Source organism: Astatotilapia calliptera, chromosome 19 (genome assembly GCF_900246225.1).
Source record: "Astatotilapia calliptera chromosome 19, fAstCal1.2, whole genome shotgun sequence".
Classification (NCBI taxonomy): domain Eukaryota; kingdom Metazoa; phylum Chordata; class Actinopteri; order Cichliformes; family Cichlidae; genus Astatotilapia; species Astatotilapia calliptera.
The window spans coordinates 30,091,845-30,119,053 of NC_039320.1; the positions used below are offsets into that span (position 1 = coordinate 30,091,845).

Sequence of the window (27,209 nt, forward strand, 5' to 3'; positions counted from 1 at the left end):
CAACCTCACAAGTGTCACAGGTGACACATTTGGCGTTTTTTTGCTGGTTTGTCGGTAGGAGCTACTGAAACGCAAGACTGCCACACATCTGTTCGACCAACGCCAGTTGATCTAAACGCCAGTTGATCTGGAACACCGGCCCGCGGGCCGTACGTTTGACACCCCTGATCTAAAAGCTTACTTAAGTGGGTAAAACGAAAATTCACAAGCTGTGATCAATTGCATCTGATAAAATGAAGAGTAGACTGATCTGCTCATAACCTCTCCAACAAATATGAATGAAAACACATAGCATCCTTATAAAATATGGTGTAATTTGATCTTTTTCCACCGCTACCTGCATTCCAAATATTTTATTTTTGTGAGACATGTATGCCACTCTAAAATGATCACAGATCCATCCGTGGCGACCCCCGGCGCCTGTCTCCTCGCTTCCATCACACCTCCCCCGCTCTTCCTTATCTCCAGCCTAACCTTTATCAACGAATTCAACGTAACATCGCGCTGTTATGTACTCTGTGTCGTACTAACTACACTCCTTTATAGCGGCATGGTCAATGATGGTGCGTGCTGTCTGGGAAGACAAACTGTACAAACCATGGCACATGTGGTCTGTCGCCCCTGGTGGAGGTTCTTGTGCAGACAAAAACAAAACAAAAGCAGCATTCAAGACTGCGAATCACTAACAGCTTGATTGATTTGGCCTTTTTTAAACAAATAATTTATACCACAAGGTTTTACGTAGAAATAAACTGTGTTTGTAAACCAGTTTCATTACGATTTAACTTATCCGTTGCGCTGTTTACTTCTTGTATTTAGGCACTGTGTGCTGTGCAGCGTTCACGAGCGCGCATATCACAGACGTCTCTAGCCACTGCGCGAGCTGTTGGTGTCTACTTCCTGAATTCAGAGCAACAGATGAGTAAGGCAGCTCGGCAGGACTCCCCCAAGGTTTTTTTTTTCTGATAAAAACACGATAAACCTCGGTTTGTAAGTCCAGCGTCGTCGGCTTGCTTCGAGGAGTGTCGGCTCTCTGCCACGATGGTGGAGACTCTAGCTGGGTGTATGTTTGAGGACATCCAGTACGCAGATATCCAAGTAGAAGCGGTAATTTAAAGATATATATTGAAACTAATGTTAGCTCAGCGGTGCTAGAGATCAGTGGCTGAGTTTGGATCAGCTACGTTTCTGTCTGAGTAAGGCTCGGTTAGACTGTAACGGACCAAAGAAGTCTGATCTGTTTGTTCGCTTTGAAGGGGTACTGTTCTTAACTGCGAAGTACAGTGAGAGTCTGTCACAAGATATAAAACATGACAGTGTTTACTACTGAATAAACCTGCTAGTAATCATAACGAGGCCCCGGTTTTTAAAGGACACAGTTACTCATATGTGAACTAGTGATTCCCAGTTTAGCTATTTTATATGATACGATGACGACTGATATACAATAAAATGTATTTTTAAAGTAAATGTTACTGTAGTCCCTCTTCTGGTATTAAGGGAAAATAACAACAGAGTATTGTCCCCCGAGTTGCAGCTGTTAATTTTCCATGTTCTTTGTCTTCAGGCTGTTGGCAGAGGGACTTTTGGGGTTGTCTTCAAAGCTGTGTGGAAAGGAAAGGATGTAGCAATCAAGACCATTGAGAGTGACAACGAACGGAATGCTTTCCTTGTTGAGGTACTGTGAATATCCTTTTTTGTGCCCATCTGTTGTACAGTATCACATATCTTAATGTAATAGGAAAAATAACTTTTCATAGGCAGTAAAGCAAATAAAATGTGGACAAGTAGATTTAACCAGATGACACTAAAACACCGCATTTGGCTGGAAAGCTCCACTCACTGTGAATGTACTGCCAGCACAGGCTACCTACCTGCTCTGCCTCCAGGCTGTGGCTCAGGAGGTAGAGGACGTCACCCACCAATCAGAAGGCTGGTGGTTCTGGCCCTGCCTGCTCCCGCCTGCGTGCCAGCTAAACCCAAGTTGCTCTCCAGTGCATTCATTGGAGTGTGAATGATAGAAAACGCAAACTCCTGGGTTTTCCGTTACAAAACAGCCGATCAGAGTTGGTTCAGTCAACTCTTAATATATTCATATTAAGCTTTCTTTCTCCACTCATCCACGTGCTATCATCAGTGAAGGTCCACAATTACCCAATGCCACGACATATAGTAGATGAAGTACTGTCTCCCATTTTAATCCAGTGGACCGAGAAACATAAATACCTGTCAGTACTGATACACACTAGATGAACCCATGGCACCATGCAACAGCTTCCCTGAGGCCTACAGCTATCTTTTCTTCTTATCTTCTCCTTGTGTCCCCTATATGGTGCCACATTTTTAAGGAAAATGCATTTGTTTGTTGAGCAGCAGAGTTGAGTAAATTGAAATACTTGCCAAGTCTTCTCTGTCAGTGCTAAATAGCATCTTCTGCTATTGACTCTTGCTAATCAGGTGTCTGATGGGCACCTGAGTAGTGGCATCTGTGCACACAGACCCCACTACAGCGGCCAGTTTTGTCTGCTCCAAACATTCCACATTTAACTGATCTGAATAGGACCTTCCCTATAGGGCAGCAGGCCCTATTCAAACTCTTGTTCTTGTTCTGCAAAACCAAATTGCAGCATTATTTGATGTGAACTCTACTACCATCTCTTAAATTTAAGGCCAAGTGCCATACAATGGGGGATGTCAAAGACAAGCCGCGAAGTGGGCGTTTCAAGAAGATGACACCACAGTAAGACTATTTTCTCAACCTGCACTTGGGAACCATGGGCAGTCTTCTACAGGTTTGCACAGCACTCTACCCAGATAATCCGGATCAGACTGCACACAGCCAGTCTCCTATCTTATAGGACTGCCAGGAGGCCTGCCCTGACTGTCCTTCACCAACAGGCCCATTTGCTCTGGTGTCAATAACATGTGCACTGAAATCTGTTAATTTCTAAGAAAGACAGTATACTCTGTGTTTGGCGTGATTCTATTATGCCACTATGTAAACTACAATGTAAAGAAATTCTTTTCTTCCTTTTTTTTTTAAGTGTGAAACAGAAACTTTTTAGTTTTACTTCAAATTTTCCCAGAAAGGAGGATTACAATGTCTAAAATTGGCCTGACAGTTCCTCCTTTTACAGTCTTCATCTCCACTTTGTGAACGTGTTGGTCAGTGCTTGGAAGGGTTTTGTCTTTGGTTAAAACATCTCCAACCTTCAGAGTTGTTGTTTGTTTTTTTTTCCAGTATCCAAAAAATCAACCCTTTGTCAGTGAACTGAGGTTCTGCTGTGAGTATGTCAGCTGCCAACCTTTCAGATAATAGAAGACAAGCCATTTTTTCACAAATATTCCAGAAGCAAATCTGACCAAGTCTAAGGATGGTCTAGCACAGGGGTGGGCAACTCCAGGCCTCGAGTGTCCCTGCAGGTTTTATGTGTCCTTGAACCAACACAGCTGATTTAAATGGCTAAATTAGCTCCTCAACATGTCCTGACGTTCTCCAGAGGCCTGGTAATGAACTAATCATGTGATTCAGGTGTGTTGACCCAAGGTGAGATCTAAAACCTGCAGGACACCGGCCCTCGAGGCCTGGAATTGCCCACCCCTGGTCTAGCATGTCTAAAGTCAGAATTCTGACTTTAATCTCAGAATTCTGGAAAAGAAGAGAAAAAAGACATGCCCACTTCTTTTCTTCTCCCCCCCCCAGTGGCCCTAATCCTCTTCCGTAATAAACTTCAGTTATTCATGTCCAGTTTTTTTATAAATCAGTGTCTATTATGGATTAGCTGCTCCCACATAATGTTAGCGTAATTAAAGTAAACATCTCTAATTTTGCCCTTATTGAATGTTTTTGTTTTTTGTGTGTGTTTTTTTTTTTTTTTTTTTTTTTTGCAAAAACAAAATTAATATATATAAAATAGAATACTATTCCCTTCAAAGTAAACAGTGCTCAGAAAGTGAGCTTCCTTGGGGAGGTTTGCACTCTCTGACTGCTTTTTTAAAATGTGTATGTCCTTTACACCTGTGCTGCTTTTGTCTATGCACAGCTCCGCCAGCTCTCCCGAGTGAATCATTCCAACATTGTTAAGCTCTATGGCTTCTGTGACAATCCAGTGAGTATATCTAACACTCAACATTTGCAAGTTTGAATTAAAAAAAAAGAAAAAAGTTGTCCCATTATGTTTTTATCTTGTCTGGATGCGAAGAAGCAGTGATAGGTTTAGAGTTGTTTTGATCTTCATGATTTTGTTGTATTTACAGTGGCTTGCAAAAGTATTCGGCCCCCTTGAACTTTTCCACATTTTGTCACATTACAGCCACAAACATGAATCAATGTTATTGGACGTCCACGTGAAAGACCAACACAAAGTGGTGCACACGTGGGAAGTGGAACGAAAATCATACATGATTCCAAAGATTTTTGACAAATAAATAACTGCAAAGTGGTGTGTGTGTGTGTGTGTGTGTGTGTGTGTGTGTGTGTGTGTGTGTGTGTGTGTGTGTGTGTGTGTGTGTGTGTGTGTGTGTGTGTGTGTGTGTGTGTGTGTGTAATTATTCAGCCCCCTGAGTCAATACTTTGTAGAACCAGCTTTTGCTGCAGTTCCAGCTGCCAGTCTTTCAGGGTCTGTCTCTACCAGCTTTGCACATCTACAGACTGAATCTTTGCTCATTCTTCTTTGAAACAGCTCCAGCTCAGTCAGATTAGATGGACAGCGTTTGTGAACAGCAGTTTTCAGATCTTGCCACAGATTCTCGACTGGATTTAGATCTGGACTTTGACTGGGCCGTTCTAACACATGGATATGTTTTGTTTTAAACCGTCCCATTGTTTCCCTGGCTTTATGTTCAGGGTCGTTGTCCTGCTGGAAGCTGAACCTCCGCCCCAGTCTCAAGTCTTTTGCAGACTCCAAGAGGTTTTCTTCCAAGACTGCCCTGTATTTGGTTCCATCCATTTTCCCATCAACTCTGACCAGCTTCCCTGTCCCTGCTGAAGAGAAGCCCCCCCAGAGCATGATGCTGCCACCACCATATCTGACAGTGGGGATGGTGTGTTCAGAGTGATGAGCAGTGTTAGTTTTCCTCCACACACAGCGTTTTGCATTTTGGTCTCATCTGACCAGAGCAGCTTCTTCCACATGTTTGCTGTGTCCCCCACATGGCTTGTGGCAAACTGCAAACTGGACTTCTTATGGTTTTCTGTTAACAATGGCTTTCTTCTTGCCACTCTTCCATAAAGGCCAACTTTGTGCAGTGCACGACTAATAGCTGTCCTATGGACAGATTCCCCACCTGAGCTGTAGACCTCTGCAGCTCGTCCAGAGTCACCATGGGCCTCTTGGCTGCATTTCTGATCAGCGCTCTCCTTGTTCGGCCTGTGAGTTTAGGTGGACGGCCTTGTCTTGGTAGGTTTACAGTTGTGCCATACTCCTTCCATTTCTGAATGATGGCTTGAACAGTGCTCCGTGGGATGTTCAAGGCTTGGGAAATCTTTTTGTAGCCTAAGCCTGCTTTAAATTTCTCAATAACTTTATCCCTGACCTGTCTGCTGTGTTCTTTGGACTTCATGGTGTTGTTACTCCCAATATTCTCTGAGGCCATCACAGAGCAGCTGTATTTGTACTGGCATTAGATTACACACAGGTGCACTCTATTTAGTCATTAGCACTCATCAGGCAATGTCTATGGGCAACTGACTGCACTCAGACCAAAGGGGGCTGAATAATTACCACACCCCACTTTGCAGTTATTTATTTGTAAAAAATGTTTGGAATCATGTCTGATTTTCATTCCACTTCTCAAGTGTAAAATTGATCCATGTTTGTGGCTGTAATGTGACAAAATGTGGCAAAGTTCTCTTGCAAGCCACTGTATCTGTAGGATATGTGATTTTTTTTTTCTTTTATTCCCCCTCAGGTCTGTCTGGTCATGGAGTATGCAGAATGTGGATCTTTATATAACCGTAAGTCCTACTGTGTCTGAGCAAAGAGTTTTTTAAAGGGAAGTTAAGGAGATAGTTACTGAAACATGTTATAGTTTTTTTCCGTTGCATAGCTTTTCCTAGTATAGCTAATAAAAACGTCCTATTATTAGTTCAAAAGGTTTTCAGACCCTTTCATGTTTTCCATATCTTCTTTGTTAACCTTCACAGTGTACTTCCTAAGACAAAAATGGATGTCATAAAGCGCCCTGAGTGTTCAGATAGTGTAGAAAAGTGCTCTATAAGAAACAGTCCATTTACCATTTGGCATGTTTACATGTTAAAGTTAAAAGTCTGAATTGCCCTGTTACATAAGTATTCCAAACTTACAAGGTTTTCTTATCAATGATTCTCTTAGTTTGGTTGACCTTTTTTTGTCTCTCATTTATAGAAACCATTGGCTTACTTGTTTGACCAAGACTGGTCATTCCTAATTATTGTCTAGTTTGGCTGGGTAGCAAGATCTAAGAACTAGACTGGATTTCAGACTTATTCCATTTTAAGATAATAGAGGCTACTGTGCTCTGGGACACTTTCAGTGCTGCAAAAACATTTTTGGTATCCTTTCCCAGAGCTGTGCCTTGATACAGTCCAAAGTTTAGAATCCCACAGCTCTCTTAGTGTCATGGCTTGGTTTTATCTTACATAACATATAAACATAATAACATATATAATAAAGAAGAACATCAGTGAGAGGTGTTTGAGACTTTATAGAAAGCTGTATGGCTTTCCTCATCGTCTTCATTGAATTCAAATAGACACGGGTATCTTCGAATGCAGTTGCAGAAGCATCTTAACGATTGTTGACAAATGTACGATATTTCAGTTATGCTGGTTCTAACAGTGTCTGAATATCCGTGGGATATTTTAGTATATTTAAAAAAAACTGCTTAATTATTTAATAAAGCACAATGTTACAACAATGTAAGTAGTTAATTTTCAAATAAGTCTGGAGGCTACCATACCGTACCATTCACGCTCTTTACTAATTAATTCCAATGCATTTGAAATAGCAGAAAAATGACAGTCTCACATTATTGTGCTTATTGATATAATCATTATTTCTTTTCATCTCTGCTTCTCACTCAAAGTTCTGCATGGTGCAGACCCACAGCCCTTCTATACAGCATCCCATGCAATGAGCTGGTGTCTGCAGTGTGCCCAGGGAGTTGCCTATCTTCATGCTATGAAGCCAAAGGCTTTAATTCATAGGGACCTCAAACCACCAAAGTAAGATTCTCAATGATACAGATAATGATAAACAGTGCAGAGATTTAAGAGCACTCAAAACCTTTGTGGTGGCATTTTGGAACATGTGTTTTTTTCCCCCCCACGGGTTTAAAAGTATTTCTGTTACAATTTATCTAAAGTATTAGTCACTCTTGGTGTTACTTGCTGATCGGTCTGTTGCTGCTGACCGACATAGCATAATAACTATGGGATGGATTGCCATGAAATTTTGTCCACATGTTTATTTTGCCATGATTATGAATCTTTATTTCCTGAAATTTGGCATTTTGAAGCTGACATTTGCAATATCAATTGAAGGAACAGAAGACTGTAAGACTGTTAGACTGCCATGAAATGTCATGCACACATTCACGCTCCACAGAGCATCATCATCTAACTTTTCTTCTAGGCGATATCATATTGATGATGGTATTTTGATCAGTTTTGATGAAGTATACTAGAATATAAATTTTAGATTTTTTGAAAGTCTTAAACCCCTGTCTGTACTGTTCCAGTCTACTGCTTGTGGCTCGTGGTACTGTGCTGAAGATATGCGACTTTGGAACAGCTTGTGATATTCAGACCTACATGACCAACAATAAAGGAAGTGCAGCCTGGATGGCACCAGAAGTATTTGAAGGTCAGCCATGAACAATATTTTTAGATATTAATCAAATCTTTGTTTGTCACAATGAGTACTTAGATTTGTGTCACTCACATTGTTGTTTTAGAAATGGGATTTAACAATCAAGCTTGCTTAATAACACTATGATTTTTCCATTTGATGATCTGGCTAGATGGAAACCTCTACCTATATCACTCATGGGAAGGGTCGCTTCAATAAAAATGATGGTCTTGCCAAGAATCAATTATTTATTTACACATATACCCATTTATACATATACCTTGTATAATCCAAAAAAATCGAGTATTTTTAACCCTTATGTGTTCCTTAAATGAACACACAAAAGATGAAAGTAAACAGGAGTACTCGCAGGCTAAGTATACGGCCAAGAGAGAGGTGGAAAAGGCTTATAGTGAGTTGTTTAAGATGCTGGACACAAAGGAGGGAGAACAGAACTTGTATCGATTGTCTAGGCAGAGAGCTCAAGCTGGAAAGGATGTGCAGCAGGTTAGAGTGATTAAGGATAGAAATAGAAATAATTTTACAAGTAAGACATCCACCCATGTTTTTCCTGCAAGATGTTTGCAGTCACCACTACATTGGAGCCATTGTCATGGAAAACAACCACAATTTTGCTCAGAGTAATATCCGCAGTCTTCTCAATCCAAGAAGCAATGGTTGGCCCACTGTGTCCTTCACGGGACGTTTTTGTGAGGCAATAATAAACCTAACCCTATAAAGTGACAAGTGATATACCTCTGTGGCAACACTGATCCAGACTGTAGCTGTCATGGTAATGTTGTTCTTTGCTGATTTATCAGCATCTTTAATCTTACCAAGAGGAGCTTCATACTTTACCTCCACAAGCTGTGTAGAAATAAATTCTGGAAGATAAACCAGTGTTGATCTGCTCAAAACCCGCCCACCTCTTCAATCTTGGACTCAGGATCTCATGTTGGTCTCATGTTGTTATATACTACATTAAGAATGTTCAAATCTTGATTATGCAGCTGCCAGGATGGAGGAAAGGAAGCAGACTACCAACAAAATTCAGAGATGTAGTGAAGGAGGACAGGTAGAAGATTGGTATGACGGTAGAGGCACTGTGTTGACCCCTAAAGGAACCAGCCACAAAAAGATGAGATGAACACACAAAAATTTAATATCATTTAATTTAATAACTTAAATTTATTTGATGAAGTATTTGCTGCACTTCACTTGTCCCAAATTTTGTAAGCCTTATTCCTAAACGGATTAAATAAATTTTTCATCTCAAAATTCTACGTGGAATGTCCCAAAAACCCAATGTGAAAAAGGTTACAGTGAAATTCTTCATTAAAAATAAAAAAAAACAAATATAGCGTGTATATAAACATTTATAGACTTTGGTTCTTAAAATTGAGCTCAGGTGTATCCTGTTTCCACTGATCATTTGTCAGATTTTTCTTCAATTTGATTGGAGTCCATTTGTAGAAAATTCAGTTGATTGGATGTGATTTAGAAAGGCACCCACCTGTCTATATAAGGTCCCATAGTTGATCAAGCAAAGAAGTCCAATGTATTGTCTGTAGATCTTACCAGGAGAAATGAAGCCAGGAAGCCAAAGGGTAGTGGTTTTAAAATATATGAGAAACCCAGGAAAGATCAGAGTGTTGGCAGGTGTTGAAGGAGGACTACACTTGGTGTCAGTTAATTAACTATGACACGAGGGATATATAAACTTATTTAGTACAACTGCACGACTTTGTCACTGTGAACTACCTAATGACCATCACTTTTAACCTGTATTTTGCTGGCTATAACTTTCAGATTATTTTAAATATGGTTTTGGTTTATATTCTTCAGGCAGTAACTACAGTGAAAAGTGTGATGTGTTCAGCTGGGGGATTATCCTGTGGGAGGTCATCACACGCAAGAAACCCTTTGACGAGATTGGTGGTTCTGCATTTTGCATAATGTGGGCTGTCCACAGAGGTGAGTAGATTCTATTAGATAGTGAGGACCTTAACAGAGTACAAAAAAAGGTCCTTACTCACCTTGGGGGTAGTCTTTATCCTTCAAGCTCAAGTCCTCCATAAGAGGCCTGGGACCTTGAGGGTCCTGTGCAGCATCTTTGCTGTTCCTAGGACTGCACTCCCCTGGACAGACATCTCAGATGTTGTTCCTGGGACCTGCTGTAGTCACTCGCCAGCTTGGGAGTCACTGCCCCGAGCGCTTCAATTACCACTGGGACCACTGTTGCCTTCATCCTCCAGAGCTTCTCAAGCTCTTCTCTCAGGCGTGTGTGTTTGTGTGAGATCAAAGTAGCATAGGGCGAAGTTGGCCAACTATCGAAGTTACAGAAAGGTGTGATGTGGAAGGTGCCTGAGAAGTACAGCAAGCTGTCCATATCTGAGGCCTTGGAAACTGCCAAGCAAAGACTCATAGCCTTCAAGCCAGGCGCTTAAAGAGGTATACCAGAGAAATAGAAGGCAGGAGAATAAACCAGCTGTTCTCCACAGAACAATCCAAGGTGTATTCTCAGTGGCAGGAAACAGCATGACAACAGCAACACCAAGGCTGGAGATGGAGCAATACTGGAAGAGCATATGGGAGAAGGATGCAGCCCATAATGTCAATGCTAAGTGGCTAGTGGATCTAAGAGCAGACTACAGCTAGCTCACTGAACAGGGTCCAGTAACCATCAAAGTGGCAGACATCCAAGAAAGGGTCTCCAGTATGAAGGATTGGACAGCACCAGGCCCCAACATGGTTCATGCCTACTGGCTGAAGAAGCTGACTGCACTCCACAAGCGCCTGGCAGCACAAATGACCCAGCTGCTAGTCAATGAGAGACACCTAAAATGGCTAAACAAAGGCCAGACAGTCCTGATCCCCAAGGAGCCCCCAGAAGGCACCGGTCCCATCCAACTACCGGCCAATAACCTGCCTCAGTACCACATGATTGCTCCTGTCAGGCATCATAGCAGCTAAGTTGAACAGGCACCTGGCTCAATACATGAGCAGCGCATGGAAAGGAATTGGGAGTGAAACACCAGCTACTGATAGATGGAGCAGTCGCCTGAGACTGCAAGACTAGGCTGGCCAACCTGTGCACTGCCTGGATTGATTACAAGAAGGCCTATGGCTCGATGGCCCACACATGGATCCTGGAATGCCTAGAACTATACGAGATCAACAGGACCGTTAGAGCCTTCATCAGGAACTTAATGGGAATCTGGCGTACAACACTTAGACGCCAACTTCAAGCCTATAGCACAAGTCACCATCGGTGCGGGATCTGTCCCGCTGTCCTCAGTGCTGTTCTGCATAGGCCTGAACCCCCTGAATGAGATCATTGACAAGACTGGCTACTGATACAGACTACAGAATGGAGCAATTGTAAGCCACCTCCTCCACATGGATGGCATCAAGCTGTATGCCAAGAGTGAATGATACATCGATTCACTGATCCACACTCCAAGGATCTAAAGCAGCAGCATCGGAATGTCATTCAGACTGGAGAAATGTCATCGGATGGTAACGAAGAAAAGGTAGTCAAAACTGAGAGGATCGCACTACTGGAAGTAGTGAGAATAGCTACAAGTACCACAGACAAATAGGAACCACTAAGAGGCCGCTAGGAAAGCTGCAACCATCAAGTACCTGCAGAGAGTAAGGCAAGTTCTGAGTAGTCAGCTGAATTCGAGGAACAAGGTGATGTCGAGAATGACTGTGGTATGATCCTGTGGGACTTCCAGATACAGACGGACAAACTGGTGATGGCTACCCAACTGGACATAGTAGTGGTTGACAAGCAGGGAAGAGCAACCATGGTGATAGACACATCAGGAAGAAGGAACACAAGAACCTGGAGAAGTACCAAATGGCTCAGAGAAGAGCTCAGAAAGATGTGAAGTGTGAAGGTAACAGTGATTCCAGTGGTAATCAGAGCACTTGGTGCACTCTTCTTTAGCTCTCAGCGAAGGCGGTCGCACTTTTCTCCTCTCCTCCTCACCCTTATCTTCCCTGCTTAGCCTCTATGTCCTTGTCTTGTGTGCATTACTTTCCCTGGAATAGCCTCCCACTGTCGTTCTCTAAAACCTAAAAGAGAATTATGGATTTGATCAACTGGTCTCTGAATGCTATTGACACCCTTTTCTCAACGAGAAATCTGGGCTCGGGAGAGCCTGAGTGCCCTGGAGGGACTTTCCCTGCCGGATACACGATGGACGGGTGGCAGAACTGGAGGATCATGTGCCTGGCGGGACTGTCGATCGAGGACGCTGAAGATATCTACAGTGGGGCAAAAAAGTATTTAGTCAGCCACCGATTGTGCAAGTTCCCCCACTTAAAATGATGACAGAGGTCAGTAATTTGCACCAGAGGTACACTTCAACTGTGAGAGACAGAATGTGAAAAAAAAATCCATGAATCCACATGGTAGGATTTGTAAAGAATTTATTCGTAAATTAGGGTGGAAAATAAGTATTTGGTCACCTCAAACAAGGAAAATCTCTGGCTCTCACAGACCTGTAACGTCTTCTGTAAGAAGCTTTTCTGTCCCCCACTCGTTACCTGTATGAATGGCACCTGTTTGAACTCATCATCTGTATAAAAGACACCTGTCCACAGCCTCAAACAGTCAGATTCCAAACTCCGCCATGGCCAAGACCAAAGAGCTTTCGAAGAACACCAGGAAAAGTATTGTAGACCTGCACCAGACTGGGAAGAGTGAATCTACAATATGCAAGCAGCTTGGTGTGAAAAAATCAACTGTGGGAGCAATCATCAGAAAATGGAAGACATACAAGACCACTGATAATCTCCCTCGATCTGGGGCTCCACGCAAGATCTCATCCCGTGGGGTCAAAATGATCATGAGAACGGTGAGCAAAGATCCCAGAACCACACGGGGGGACCTGGTGAATGACCTGCAGAGAGCTGGGACCAAAGTAACAAAGGTCACCATCAGTAACACACTACAACGGCAGGGAATCAAATCCCGCAGTGCCAGACGTGTTCCGCTGCTGAAGCCAGTGCATGTCCAGGCCCGTCTGAAGTTTGCCAAAGAGCACATGGATGATACAGCAGAGGATTGGGAGAATGTCATGTGGTCAGATGAAACCAAAGTAGAACTTTTTGGTATAAACTCAACTCGTCGTGTTTGGAGGAAGAAGAATACTGAGTTGCATCCCAAGAACACCATACCTACTGTGAAGCATGGGGGTGGAAACATCATGCTATGGGGCTGTTTTTCTGCCAAGGGGACAGGACGACTGATCCGTGTTAAGGACAGAATGAATGGGGCCATGTATCGTGAGATTTTGAGCCAAAACCTCCTTCCATCAGTGAGAACTTTGAAGATGAAACGAGGCTGGGTCTTCCAACATGACAATGATCCAAAACACACCGCCCGGGCAACAAAGGAGTGGCTCCGTAAGAAGCATTTGAAAGTCCTGGAGTGGCCTAGCCAGTCTCCAGACCTCAACCCCATAGAAAATCTGTGGCGGGAGTTGAAAGTCCGTGTTGCTCGGCGACAGCCCCAAAACATCACTGCTCTCGAGAAGATCTGCATGGAGGAATGGGCCAAAATACCAGCTACTGTGTGTGCAAACCTGGTAAAGACCTATAGTAAACGTTTGACCTCTGTTATTGCCAACAAAGGTTATGTTACAAAGTATTGAGTTGTATTTTTGTTATTGACCAAATACTTATTTTCCACCCTGATTTACGAATAAATTCTTTACAAATCCTACCATGTGGATTCATGGATTTTTTTTTTCACATTCTGTCTTTCACAGTTGAAGTGTACCTCTGGTGCAAATTACTGACCTCTGTCATCATTTTAAGTGGGGGAACTTGCACAATCGGTGGCTGACTAAATACTTTTTTGCCCCACTGTATCTATTCGGAACCATGATAACAGGCTAAGCTGGCTTAGCCCTGGTTTATCGGAGAAATAAGAGAGCGGAACCGGCTGTTCAAACCCCCCCAAGGCTGCCCGCTGGAATCGAAATGGAACGAGGCGCAACCTCTCACAACGAACGTAATATGGTCAACACCTTGGAGACGCTTGCAGCTGCTGTGAAGGCTCAAAACAACACCATTGAGCGTATGAGGGGAAACATCAGAGAGAGGCCTGCTCAAAATGAGACCCTTGAGCGACAGTTGGAAAACATCGCGGAACAGATCACTGCAGTTGTGAGGTCTCAGAATCAAAAGAACGATAACACCATGGAACAGAAGTTTGATACCATCATGGGGAGGCTCGCGACTCTCCAACGGGAGATCGAGAGGCCATTGTGTTAAAGAGCAGCCTGAAAAATTCTCCTGGGCTGCTCGCATGGAAATTAACAAAACCAACATAAACATTGCGGATCCCCATCACGGCGCCAGCTGCAGGCCCAAGGCTGGAGCCGAACAATCACTCCCTGATAATGACTGTGTTACAGCTATTCTTCCCATCCCATGCAAGGACACCTGGATTGGCTGGAGGACTGTTTACTTAGCCTGATAGGCCGAAGGACACTGTCTCAGCTAAACTATGGACACGCACACACACACACTTACACTGATAAGCAGTCACTCATCCCCCCTCCCAACGCCTTCGATGCTTGTGCCCTACCGGGGAAGATAGCAGTCAACTGGACCAGCGCAGATATACTGCAGGACTGGATGCGCTGTCTACACCGGCTCTCTCTTACCCTTTACCCGCCCCTGTTGCTTGTCTTGTGTTTCTAAGGTGTATTGATAGTCATGTGCTTTTGTGCTGAGGTGGGGTTTTTTTCTGTTATCAAACTGTTCTCCCACTAGGAGCTCAGTCTGAGTGGAGTTTTTTTTTTTCTCCTCCTCTTACCTCATGTAGTGTATTTTTGTTGTTTTTTTCCTATCAGCCTACCTTTCTGACATGTCTGCCCAATGTGATGTTTGTGTAAAGTTGGTCAGATGGTTCCTTTGTAAGTGCGCATGCGCCATTAGCGTGCTGCCTGCTGTAACCCTAATTTCCCTCGGGATGAATAAAGTATTCTGATCCTGATTATTAAAAAGAGTATGCAAAAAAAGGCAACTACCATTCTGATATTGCTTTACCATTTTTTGTTGTTTTCATTCATCCAGAAATCTCTCTGTAACTGCAGTCTTCAAGTAATTTTTTCACCATCATAATTTTCATCATCTATTCGTGTTCACAGTCTGGTCTGAGAAACTTCTAAATTTGTTTGTAGAGCACGAACAAATTCACAAAAATAATGCTGAATTAAATATGTGAGTGAAATGTTTGTCGACGATTTACGAAACATTTGTGTGTACACACCGAATGAGGTCTTTTCTCTTGACATAATACGAAGTTTTGTTCATAATGGTGATAATGGAAACCATTGTTCTCTTCTGGCTGACTGGTTACTACGACAGGTACTCGACCTCCTCTGATCAAAGACCTTCCAGAACCCATAGAGACTCTGATGACACGCTGCTGGGACAAAGAACCCAGCCAGAGGCCATCAATGAATGAGGTCAAAAACACTATGAATCATCTAATGAAGGTATAGTGCCACTACATGGAACCACGAATTATCATTTTATTTCAGTTTGTGTGTACAGTAAAGAAATGAATTATAGCATTTGTTTTCTCAGAAATTCAGTCAAATTTAGGTTTTTTTATGATGTGGTTCACTCCATCTCAAATCACCATGAATCTCCTGCTCAGCCCTCATTGTTTTGAATTTTTTCTGCACACTGAAATCTGAGGCGTGTGTTTTAAACAGAATGATCTAAAAAGATTAAAGGCTGAAATTTTCACTTTTTTCTGTTTTGTTTTGTACCATCAAAATGAATCTGACTTTTGGGACCGACTTCCCTGGAGGAGTCTGATAATAAACTGTCAAAGATACTTAGCCACATTAAAAACTCAAGTGCCAATGTAACTGTTTTTGTGCGTAAAAAGAAATATAGTAAAACAATTAAAAGTAATGACATGACAAATTGGAACTATATCTAGAAACAATTAAACAAATGATCTTTTGAGAAGGTTTTATAAATCAGATGAACCTAGAGCAGTGTTTCCCAACCACTGTGCCACAGCATATAGTTGTGCCGTGGAAGATTATCTGGTTCCACCTGATTACTACTCTAAGCCAGCAGCATGAGTAATGGGCAGAACAATTACATTCTCTTCCACTAGAGGGCAGTACAACTACCTGCTCAAATTACATCGGTTGCCAACTGCCAGTAAAACAGAAGACGAAGAAGAAATTACATAATAGTCATGCTGTGAGACAACCAGCGCCTAATAACAATAGATAAATATTTGAAAGAAAAAGTAGTCAGTCCGGTTCTGATAAATATTTATGCCCCGAACTGGGATGATGATAAGTTTATTGGCAAAATAATATCATTAATTCCAGATATGAACTCAAAACAGCTGATTTTTGGTGGAGACTTGAACTGTGTGATGAATGTAACACTTGACCGTTCCAGCTCTAAACCTACAAATCTCTCCAAAAAAGCCAAGATATTATCTGTTTTTATGGCCCAAATAGGTTTTGTTGACCCCTGGCGGTTTTTATTTCCACAAAGTCATTTTCTTTTTTTTCTAATGTACATCATTCATATAGTAGAATAGACTATATGAGTACTGAATATTTAACCATTGTAGAGTCAGATCATGCCCTGTACTTTTCTCTCTACCAATCAGAACGCCCGCCTTGGAAGTTAGACAGGACTCTCCTGGCAGAGAAGGGTTTGTGTGAAATGATATAAAAAAAAAAATAGATGACTTTCTAATTTTTAACCAAAAAGATAATGTTTCACCTTCTCTCTTGTGGGAGACACTAAAGGCTGTAATCAGGGAAGAAATCATCTCATATTCGTTTAGAAAACACAAAATGAATTGAAATAGGCAAGAACCATTTCTATGGTAGGTGCTCAGTACTCTCTCTCCCTCTCCTGAGCTCTACAAAAGGAAGCTAGACCTCCAAATACAGTATAATTTGCTATCAACTGAAAAAACCGAACGTCTTCTGTTAAAGTCATGAGGTTATGTATATGAGCATGGCGATAAAGCCGGACGTTTATTAGCACATCAACTTAAATGCCACTCAGCCGCACAACAAATCCCACAAATACGAAAAGATGATGGTGAGTTAACAATTGACCCCGAAGAAATTAAAGAAACCTTCACGGCGTTTTATTCAAATCTTTATACATCTGAGATTACAAGTGACTGCTCTGCTATGGAGCATTTTTTTGACAATCTTCAGGCTCCTCTTGTAACAGCGGCCCATAGGACTGAAGCTGAACTTCCACTCAATCATGCAAAAGTGACTACTGTACTAAAGGCGATGCAAAATGGCAAGGCACCCGTCAGGGCTGTCCGATCAGCCCATTGTTATTTGCCCTGGCCATAGAGCCCCTCTCTATTACACTCAAAACTTTGCCATCAATTGCAGGTATTTGTAGGATGGATAAAGAGCATAGAGTATCCCTCTATGCAGATGATCTGTTAATGTATGTATCTGATCCCGTTTCATGTGTCCCCCATATCCTCCACACCCTAAGCAGCTTTGGCTCCATCTCTGGGTACAAACTGAACTTCAGTGAAAGTGAATGCTATCCTGCTAATGACCTGGCTCTTCAAATATAGAGCAGTGCTATACCTTTCAAAACAGCCAAAAATGGCTTTAAATATCTAGGCATAAATATAACGAGATTTGCACAATCTCTATGAAGAAAATTTCTGCCCGCTACTTGAAAAGGTCAAATTGGACTTAAAGAAATGGAAACCACTTCATCTATCGTTGGCAGGGAACGTAAATTGTATAAAAATGAATATACTCCCCAAGTTTCTTTATCTATTTCAGTGTATCCCACTTTACCTTCCAAAATCATTTTTTAAATCTATTGATAAAGCTTTGGTCTCATTTATATGGGATGGGAAAAAACCTAGAATACGCCTGGATCAGTTACAGAGGCCTAAAGACCTAGGTGGTTTAGCCTTTCCAAATTTCGGCCATTAATACTGGGCCTCAAATGTTCAAAAAATAATTTATTGGCTCCACACCCCAGATGAAGATTGGTGCCAAATTGAAGCGGCGTCTTACATTTCCACCTCCCTTAGAGCCTTGGTCACCTGCAGCCTTCCAGTTTCCTCACGGCTGTACACCGACAGTCTTATAGTTCTTAACACCCTCAAAATATGGGCTCAATTTTAAAAGAACTTTGGGTTTAAAAATCTTCTCCATTTGAGCCCTATTCATAATAATCATCTTTTCCCTCCTGCCAGATTAGACTCTGAATTTGCTCTTTTGCAGAGACGAGGCATCCACAATTTTTTTTGACATGTACATAGACGGTGTATTGGCAAATTTTCAGGATTTGTCACAAAAATTTGACCTCCCTCGGTCCAGCTTATTTAGATACTTTCAAGTTCGCACTTCCTTCAGCATTATAACCCCAACTTTCCAAATATAACACCATTTACTGGTGTTGATGATCTGTTGAAACTCACATTTAAGCCTAAAGGTCTTATCTCAAGGATCAGTAATTGTATAGCCTCCTTTAAGAATATAACAATGGCAAAGATCAGAGCGGACTGGGAGGATGAGCCGGGGGTGGACTTAGAGCAGGAGACCTGGGAGAGCGCTCTTTTAAGAGTAAACAACAGCACTTCTTGTGCCAAATTAAACATCATAAAGTTCAAGATTCTTCACCACATTCATTACTCTAAGGCAAGACTGGCCAAAATATTTCCAAACATAGATGCAAGCTGTGAGAGATGTAGAAATCCTTCTGCAGATTTAACACATATGTTTTGGTCATGTCCAACTTTAAAAGCCTACTGCTCAACAATTTTCAAAACACTGTCTGAAGCATTGAATGCTGAGCTTCAACCCAATGTAGTCATGGGTATATTTGGTGCTACAGATAGAGGACATAGAACATTAAGGAAAAGCTACAAAAACATAATCGCTTTCACTACACTGCTTGCGCGCAGAAAGATATTATTGCATTGGAAGTCACAAAAGCCACCCAAAGTGGCTCTGTGGTTCAGTGACCTGTCACAATTTATACAGCTGTACTCTCAAGGGGTCGAAGGAGAGATTCTTTGCCGTTTGGGATACATTGCTAAAACATTTAGAGAAAATTTAAACCATACCCATCTGATACTCGCTTGGCAGCTACCGTATACCCTTATTGTTGTGATGGTGATTAATTTTGTGCAAACTATTGCCTTTTACGTGCACATCTTTAAATATAGTGAATTTTGATGTACCTCATTTAAATTTTTTTTTTCCTCTGGATTGGTGTCCAAGATGTTCTTGGTGTGGGGTATGCATATAAAAGAAGCATTGTGACTTTGTTACATGTATGTCTTTGTATTACATTCTTGACGCTCAATAAAAAAATATTTTAAAATATTTTAAAAAAGAAAAAGTAGTCAGTCTGACCTGGTCCTGGAGAAAACTCCTACCCAGATGAAGGCCCTAGCATGAGTAGTGGTCAGAAGAAAGCAAAAAGGGTATACTGGGGGCAAACCGAGCTAATTCTGCTTATACCTGGTGCGCAGGGAAAAATTATCGGAATGCTTTTTGTGACATTTTTGTTTGGTGGTGTGGCGTGTGATTTTTCTGATGTGAAGTATGTGCCGTGACTCCAAAAGGCTGAGAAACACTGGCCTAGAAAGAGTTCTTTAAAAATGCAGGGTGCTATGTGTGCATCTTCCAGTACTTTCCAGGTTCCGATGAACCACTGGATCTTCCTCATCAGTCGTCAGCCAGCAGAAGTGGCTCTTCGTCAGCCACAAGCACGGGTAACCATGCTACAGCTTCTACTAATGCATGATCACTTCAACAGCTATTTCAGTCTCTGCTAACTTTTTTTATAATAAATGGAATTGAAATCATTCCATGTTAAATCATTAATATTATCACAAATGATTTCTTTATTTCTGCTCAGACTCGTATGCTGACTGCACTATCAACTGTAGCCGGAGTGATGACGACATAGAACACACAAACTCAGTTGGTAGAGAGGAAACCCTGAAAAGTCCCGAGTCCAAATTTCCACTTCAGTTCAAGCCCTCAAAGGTAATAGAACATAATCACACAGTGATCACACTTCTTCACAGTGTTTTGCTTTGAACCTGTTTTATGATTTTATTTTATTATTTTTTATTATTTTATGATTTTCAAATCCCAGAGTCCTGCATCGCGTACTGGTCTGCCCAGGACCTCAGGTGTGGACACTCAACCAGGGCCTTCCCAAAACTCAACCCACTCGAGCAGTTCTCCAATCAACTCTAGCCAGTCAGAACTGAAGATGACATTCAGCTCCACAGGTAGATTCACACAATATTATTTTCCTGCAAAATAATCATCAATTCAACCTTTAAAATATATGTGTCTGAGTAAATACTGTACCCGCCCCGCCGTGGACACATTGCAGTCATATTAGAAGATAGTAACTGCTGTTGACCTGAAGCAAGGTTTACAAGACGTCTGCCAAATTTAAAGACTGTGGTAAACTAATTTGTTTCTCTGTATACAGACAGTTTTTAGATTGTTTTCTATTTCCGTTTTGCCATCAATGTTCTATAACTCATTGGTTTTTAACTCTACATTTTAAAACATCAAAATAGCTCATGCTGTGTTAGACTTTTAGAAGCTCAAATTACTATACATGTATTTGGATGAGAGGGTGAAGTTACTGTCTAACACTAGCTGTTTGGTTAGCAACCTGCGTTTATAAATTGTATGAGACATGATTAATGCATAGCATTCTGACCACCAACAGGTGAAGTGAAAAACAATGATTTTCTCTTCATTATAGCACCTGTTGGAGGGGGGGATATTTTAGGGAGCAAGTGAACATTTTATTCTAAAAAGGTGATGTGTTAGAAGCAGGATAACTGGGGCGAGCGTACGGATTTAAGTGAGTTTGGAGGCCTCACTTTGCTGCTTACAGTGCTCAAATGTTGCTAACATTTTGATGCCCGATACAACAGCACACTTTCAGAATTGAATGGCTTGATGGAGTGCATGCCTCGATGGGTCAGGGCTGTTTTGGCAGCAAAAGCGAAACCAACACAACGTCTAAGGAGCTTGGAAAGAAAGCGACTGGACTTGTTAAAGTTTTGTGAAGATGTTTCATCTCTCCAACAGGCTTCTTCAGTTCTAAAACCAAATGGTGCAGCCACCTCTTGGTTGCACCTATAAATTGTTTCCATAAAGATTATGAATGGAAATGGAGAAAGCCAACATCCACTGGAAATGAGTCTGACTTGCTGCTGGCGATATGAATCAAGCTGTCACTACAGCTCTACAGAGGCTGAATGACCTGCATCAATAGGCATGATACCCCATACTCCCAAAGTAACCCTTGGAGATGGGGTCGAATGCCTTCACCAAATACTCAGAAAAACCTACCAGGAAGAACCCAGGGACCTACTGGGTCTGATAATGGGTCCAGTGATTTCATCCAAATGGTGCAGAGTGCAGGGTATTTAAACCTATTGGGGGCTGTCCCTTAGGGTACTACCTCTCCCTGCCACTCCATACAGCCCAACTTCCTTTGACTACCATGACCTGGATGACAGAGAACCTACACAGACAAACCAACACAATAATAGGCAGGTGGTCATAATGTTATGCCTAATCTGTGTAATACCTGGTCAGTACCTAGTGATAGACTCCTTGTTTGTCTTCTTTGGTAAAACCTAGCACCTCATAACACTTATTTTCTAGTTCAGTCACAGATGTGAATGCATTAGTCTGACCACAGTAGCATTAGATGGTTCACTGCCAGTGTTTGGATTTGTGTTTGAAAAGTAAAAGTGTGTGTGTGTGTGTGTGTGTGTGTGTGTGTGTGTGTGTGTGTGTGTGTGTGTGTGTGTGTGTGTGTGTGTGTGTGTGTGTGTGTGTGTGTGTCTTTAGCTACCAATGGAGTAGATGGCTATCTGAAACTGGATTATCAGCTGCAGGTAAGATGGTATTTTTATTGTGCTTAAAAACACAAAAACATAGCTGTAGTTCACCATGGTATTGGATTACAGTTTTCTCTGCCTTTTCTAGGTGAAGACATATACCCACACACTTACATTTAGTGTTTATGCATGTATTAGTTATTGTTTTGTAAGTATGAGAACTCTAAATTATAAGTAATGTAGAAGATCTGCTAAATTCAGCAAAATATATATTTTGAAATTTAAAATGTATGTAATACTAAAATGTGATGTTTCTATTTCTTATGTTTGCCTAAATAAGTAAAATGTGAATATGTTTGAAATTCTGGACATGCAGGCATTTTTGGCCACTACTCCGACTTACCATGGAGGCATCCTTGTCAAAGACCTGAACCACCTGAACACCATTTATTTCTGCCATTTGTATCTGTAGTCTCATTCTTTTAGTCACTACCCGTGCTTATGACCACAGGTGAGGATGGGGTCATAGATCAACCACTAAAACTTCACTTTCACACTCAGCTGCTTCTTAACCATGAGCCCCTGAAATGAGACCCAGGAAGAGGGTGATAGATTGCCTGAAGCAGTTAGGACAGGACAGTGCCACTGACCGGACTGGCTGTATCTAGGGGAATCTACACCAAGTCTGTATGGTTTACTGAAGATACATAAACAGGGTGCACCTTTAAGACCGATTGTCTGCATGATCAACTCAGTCACCTATAACATCTCAAAGTTTCTGGCTTCAATTCTCAATCTGTTGGTATCTGAACACCACATCCAGAACACCTTGGAGTTTGTTGAGAAGGTGAGAGATGTCATTATGGAGGCAGATGAAACCATGGTCTCGTACGACGTTACATCTCTCTTCACTTGCATCCCAGTCATGGAAGCGTTGGAGGTAGTCCGTAAGAGATTACAGGATAACCCCAACCTCAGCAACAGGACCGCTCTCAGCATCCACCAAGTGTGTTTGAACTGTGTCTTCATTCTACCCTGGAACACCAAGTCATTGGTTCAGGTATGTGGATGATACCTGGGTGAAAATCAAATCTCAGGACGTTCCACAATTCACTGATCACATTAACTTGGTGGACCAAGACATCAAAGGGAGGATATGAAAAGTGGCAGGTTAGCCTTCTTAGACTGTGTGATTTCCATCAGTAATGGGCGACATCTAAAACTGATGTGTACAGTAAACCTACACATACGGATCAGTATTTAAGGTTTGACTCTCATCATCCACTGGAGCACAAACTGAGTGTCATCAGGACGCTACAACACAGAGCGAACACCATCCCCACTGACACAGCGGCCAGAGAAGCAGAAGAACATCAAGAAGGCCCTGAGTAAATGTGGTTATCCCAGCTGGACTTTTGTCAAAGCTGGGAAGGCTCCTAAAGAAAGCTGCAGATGATCCAGGAGAAAAATACAACCTCCGACTAAGCGAAAACCTGTAGTGATCCCGTACGTGTCAGGAGTATCGGAGCAGTTGAGAGGCATTTTTTCTAAACACTGGGTCTCTGTGGCTTTTAAACCCCAAAACACACTGCGCCAAACACTGGTCCACACCAAGGATCGGGTCCCCCGACACAAGCAGAGTAACATAGTTGTTAAGTGCCAGGAGGATTGCCAGGATTTATACATCAGGGAAACCAAACAACCTCTGGCTAAGAGGATGGCACAACACAGAAGAGCCACCTCGTCAGGCCAGGACTCTGCAGTCTATTTACACCTACAGGCCAGTGGACACTCTTTCAATGATGAGGATGTAACATCCTGGACAGGGAGGAACGCTGGTTTGAGGGCGGAGTCAAGGAGTCCATTTACATGAAAAGGGAAAGACCATCTCTGAATTGAGGAGGGGGCCTAACGGTACATCTGTCACCATCTTACAATGCTGTGACTGCAGCCATTCCCCAACTCTCTGTGAATGGGACTCATGCTTATTGATTGGTGGTCATGACAATTTCCAAATTAATGATCAAGGAGCTGACGTAACAGCCCATTGTTCCTTCAGTGGGCTGGTTTCAGTCATTATGCAAATGTACTGTTTATAAGGTTGTGGAAACCTGCAGTCCGCTGAGACTGAAGAAGTCACCTGGATAAGTGATGAATCGTTTCTCCCACTGAAAACGCTACGTGGATGATTGAGCATGCATCCATACGTTACTTCAGATGCTGCACCAATCCATCTAGCTGTAAAAAAGAAAAAAAAGATTATGGTAATTACCATGTGCCAGAATGAGGACCCACACACATGATCTGCACTTTCTGGTATCTTTTATTTGTAAGGTTTTATTTCCCACTTTATCATAGCACAAGCAGCATTTCAGCTGCTCTTCACACACACACACCCACCCCTCTGGTCCCGGCACCATCCTTAAAGGGGAGGTGTGTTTTGCTGATGGAGATCAGGTGTGTGTCAGCCTCCCCTGACACCACATCCTGAATCCACTGCTCCAGCCCTCCCCTGCAGCTGAGCCACAGACTGCACCCCACCACATACCAATATTGTTAATTAAGGGCAGCCGTGGTATAAATCACACTGTATCTCAAACACCTTGAGGTGACTGTGAATTATCTCTTTATAAATAAGATTTAATTGAATGAACTTCACTTGGTGATGGTCTGATAAATTTGCTTAACAAACTCTACTCCACAGCAATTGCTTGTCAGTCTGAATTGGCCACACTGCTCTTTCTACCGGAAAATCATGGTATTGGACTTAGAGGTGCTAATTTTTATCCACACTGATTCACAGTCAGCTGTAAACCGCCCCGGTGCAAGCTGCAGGCCACCACTCAGTAAAGCCAACAGAACCACTTACCTGTAAAAATATATAAAGATTATGAATGGAAATGAGAGAAAGCCAACATCCACTGGAAATGAGTCTGAGTTACTGCTGGCGATATGAAATCTAGCTCTCACTACAGCTCTACAGAGACTGAATGACCTGCATCAATAGGCACAGGGTTTGATAATAAGTCTGCGCCTGCCTGATGTGGTCAGGCTGAACCTGCTTCTATCTGTGAAATGCACAGGATGCTAGTGGAGGACCTACCATTTCTGGTATTGTGTGGCAAATGCTTATTACGCTCCGCAGTGCTGGGCAGTGAGCGTAGAGCCCACTAAAGGACGTCAGACCACCCTCATGAAGTCTGTGATTGTTTGGTCATAGAAATTCACACCAGTGGCTTGCTAAAGGTCATTTTGTAAGACTGGCAGTGCTCATCCTGTTCCTCCTTGGACAAAGGAGCAGACACCAGTCCTGCTGATGGGTTATGGACCTTCTATGGCCCTATTTAACTCTCCTAGAGTAACTGCCTGTCTCCTGGAATCTTCTCCATGCTCTTGAGACTGCTGGGAGACCCAGCAAACCTTCTGCAAATTGCATGTATTGCTAGACATACTTGGGGAGTTGTACTTACCTGTGCAACTTAGTAGGGTCCAGGTATTGCCTCATGCAATTAGTAGTGACACTGAACTCAGCCAAATGTAAAACTAGTGAAAAAAAGAGAGAATATGAGGAGGGAAACCTGTAAAACCATTCATTCAAACCATTTGAGGGTTGTCTCATTGTTGCCCCTTTACTGCACCTGTTATTAACTCCATAAACACCAAAACAGCTGATACTGAGTAACAACCCCCTCTGCTGCTAAACTGACAAGTTCAATATTCTAGAAGTTTAACTGACTTGATGTTGTATTCTGATTAAAAACTGTTTCTTTCTTTCTTTCAATTTAATTTAATTTAATTTAATTTTTTTGAGCATTATAGTAGTATTCTCATCCAGCTGTTATACTGAAGTCTGCATGTGTAGAGTGTTGCATTAACCACAGCGTGTCCCTGTGTTTTCAGCCTCTGGCTCCTTGTCCAAACTCCAAAGAGTCCATGGCTGTGTTTGAGCAGCATATCAGGATGGCTCAGGAGTACCTCAAAGTCCAGTCAGAGATTGCTCTCCTTGTTCAGAAAAAGTAAGTCACATGCACAATATTAACTTAAGCAGAACTGTGAACATCTTAAGATGTGTGATAAGAGTGCATGCTTTAATCATGCACCTGGAAATGGAAAAATCAATGCAAACATTTAATCTTCAGTTAAAAATGGTGGACTTCCTATTGGGTTTAGGTCTTCAGGCCAATGGACAAAAATGTTAAAATGATTTATGTGAATCCTAGCATGTGGGCTCAACCAATAAAATACGTAGTATGTTAATATGAGCCCATGCTGCTTGAATAATATTGCCGTCTGGTCTCTGGGGAGGCCAATCCATGGTTGACAGTGTTAGATTGTGTGTTGTTCTATCCATGTATGCTTTTACTGCACTGGCAGTAGGGGTGGGGGAAAAAATCGATACTGTGTAGTATCGTGATATTTTGTTTGCTAATAATGTATCGATACAGGGACAGCAGAAATCGATATTTTGTTACAAAAAAGGTTTTTGTGCTCTGACTTCAAAGCATGTTGATCCTTTTTCTGAGCAAGAATCCTGACATTCCTTCACTGTCCAAATGTGTTTAACTTGTTTTTTGGCAGCAATAAACTAAATTTAAGACATGTTTTATTTTAATTAAGTTTAAAACTTTTTTATTTACTGTAAAATTATATTTTGTTTTAATTTACTTTCAAATTCTTCAGTTGCTGAATGGGCTGCATAGTTTTCATAAATTGCATAGTTCAGAATAGCTATAGTTGTACCAGATGGTTGCATTCAGTTAAGTTGGACTAGACTGTAATACAAACCGTTCAGTTTGTCAACAATAAAACTGAAATGAGAGAAAGACTGAGTGTGAGACTTTGATATTAGATAAAATGAATATTGATAAAGTTTACCTTTATGTACAGAATCTGAATATCGCAAAATATTTTTAAAAATTGCAATAATATCGTATCGTGCGTTAAGTATTGTGATAATATCGTATCGTGGGATGTATGGTGATTCCCACCTCTAACTGGCAGTGTGTTTGGGGTCATTGTCATGTTGAAAATTGAAACTGCTGCCAATCCGTTAGTTTCCAGAATGATTGCATGGTGGATTAAAATCTGTCTGTTCATCATTCTCTGACATGGTCTTAAAACACCAGCTGAAAAGCCGTGACTTCCTTTCTGTTTTACAGTTGGCTACAGACACGCCCTGTTGTAACTCTCTCTTAAATTCCACTGTATTCACAGTGATTTGAACAAAAAAAAAATCTAATTTGGATTCATCTCTCCTGTTGCCACTAATTTTCAGTCCAGTTTTTGCATAATTTGGAATACCTCAGCCTTCTCTCCTCATTTTCATTCTTTAAGAATGGTTACTCTTCCACTGAGACCATTTGTGACGAGGCTTCAGCAAAGAGTAGACGGATCAACTGAAGGGCCTCTTTCTTAAGCACGTGACTTTGAGACACTATTCATAATTCATCTAGGGGTTGGGGTTTTTTTGGCCAGTTTCT

At 41.8% G+C, this 27,209-nt stretch overlaps 1 protein-coding gene across 4 annotated transcripts in view; it reads left to right on the forward strand.

The window, feature by feature from the left end:
- Positions 1 to 832: 832 nt before the first annotated feature.
- LOC113012010 (mitogen-activated protein kinase kinase kinase 7-like) overlaps positions 833 to 27,209 on the forward strand; it is a 27,252-nt gene continuing 875 nt past the window's right edge. Inside the window, exons 1-13 of one of the 4 annotated variants that reach the window (XM_026151950.1) lie at positions 833 to 1,107; positions 1,568 to 1,678; positions 4,044 to 4,109; positions 5,911 to 5,956; positions 7,066 to 7,204; positions 7,720 to 7,844; positions 9,675 to 9,803; positions 15,222 to 15,352; positions 19,533 to 19,617; positions 19,764 to 19,894; positions 20,007 to 20,145; positions 21,740 to 21,786; positions 25,630 to 25,745. In XM_026151950.1, coding sequence (XP_026007735.1) covers positions 1,042 to 1,107; positions 1,568 to 1,678; positions 4,044 to 4,109; positions 5,911 to 5,956; positions 7,066 to 7,204; positions 7,720 to 7,844; positions 9,675 to 9,803; positions 15,222 to 15,352; positions 19,533 to 19,617; positions 19,764 to 19,894; positions 20,007 to 20,145; positions 21,740 to 21,786; positions 25,630 to 25,745 — 1,331 coding nt within the window. In that variant the 5' untranslated portion in view covers positions 833 to 1,041. Of the gene's footprint in view, positions 1,108 to 1,567; positions 2,741 to 3,241; positions 3,285 to 4,043; positions 4,110 to 5,910; positions 5,957 to 7,065; positions 7,205 to 7,719; positions 7,845 to 9,674; positions 9,804 to 15,221; positions 15,353 to 19,532; positions 19,618 to 19,763; positions 19,895 to 20,006; positions 20,146 to 21,739; positions 21,787 to 25,629; positions 25,746 to 27,209 lie in introns of those variants that run through there. The other 3 variants (XM_026151952.1, XM_026151953.1, XM_026151951.1) reach the window with 3 other exon arrangements.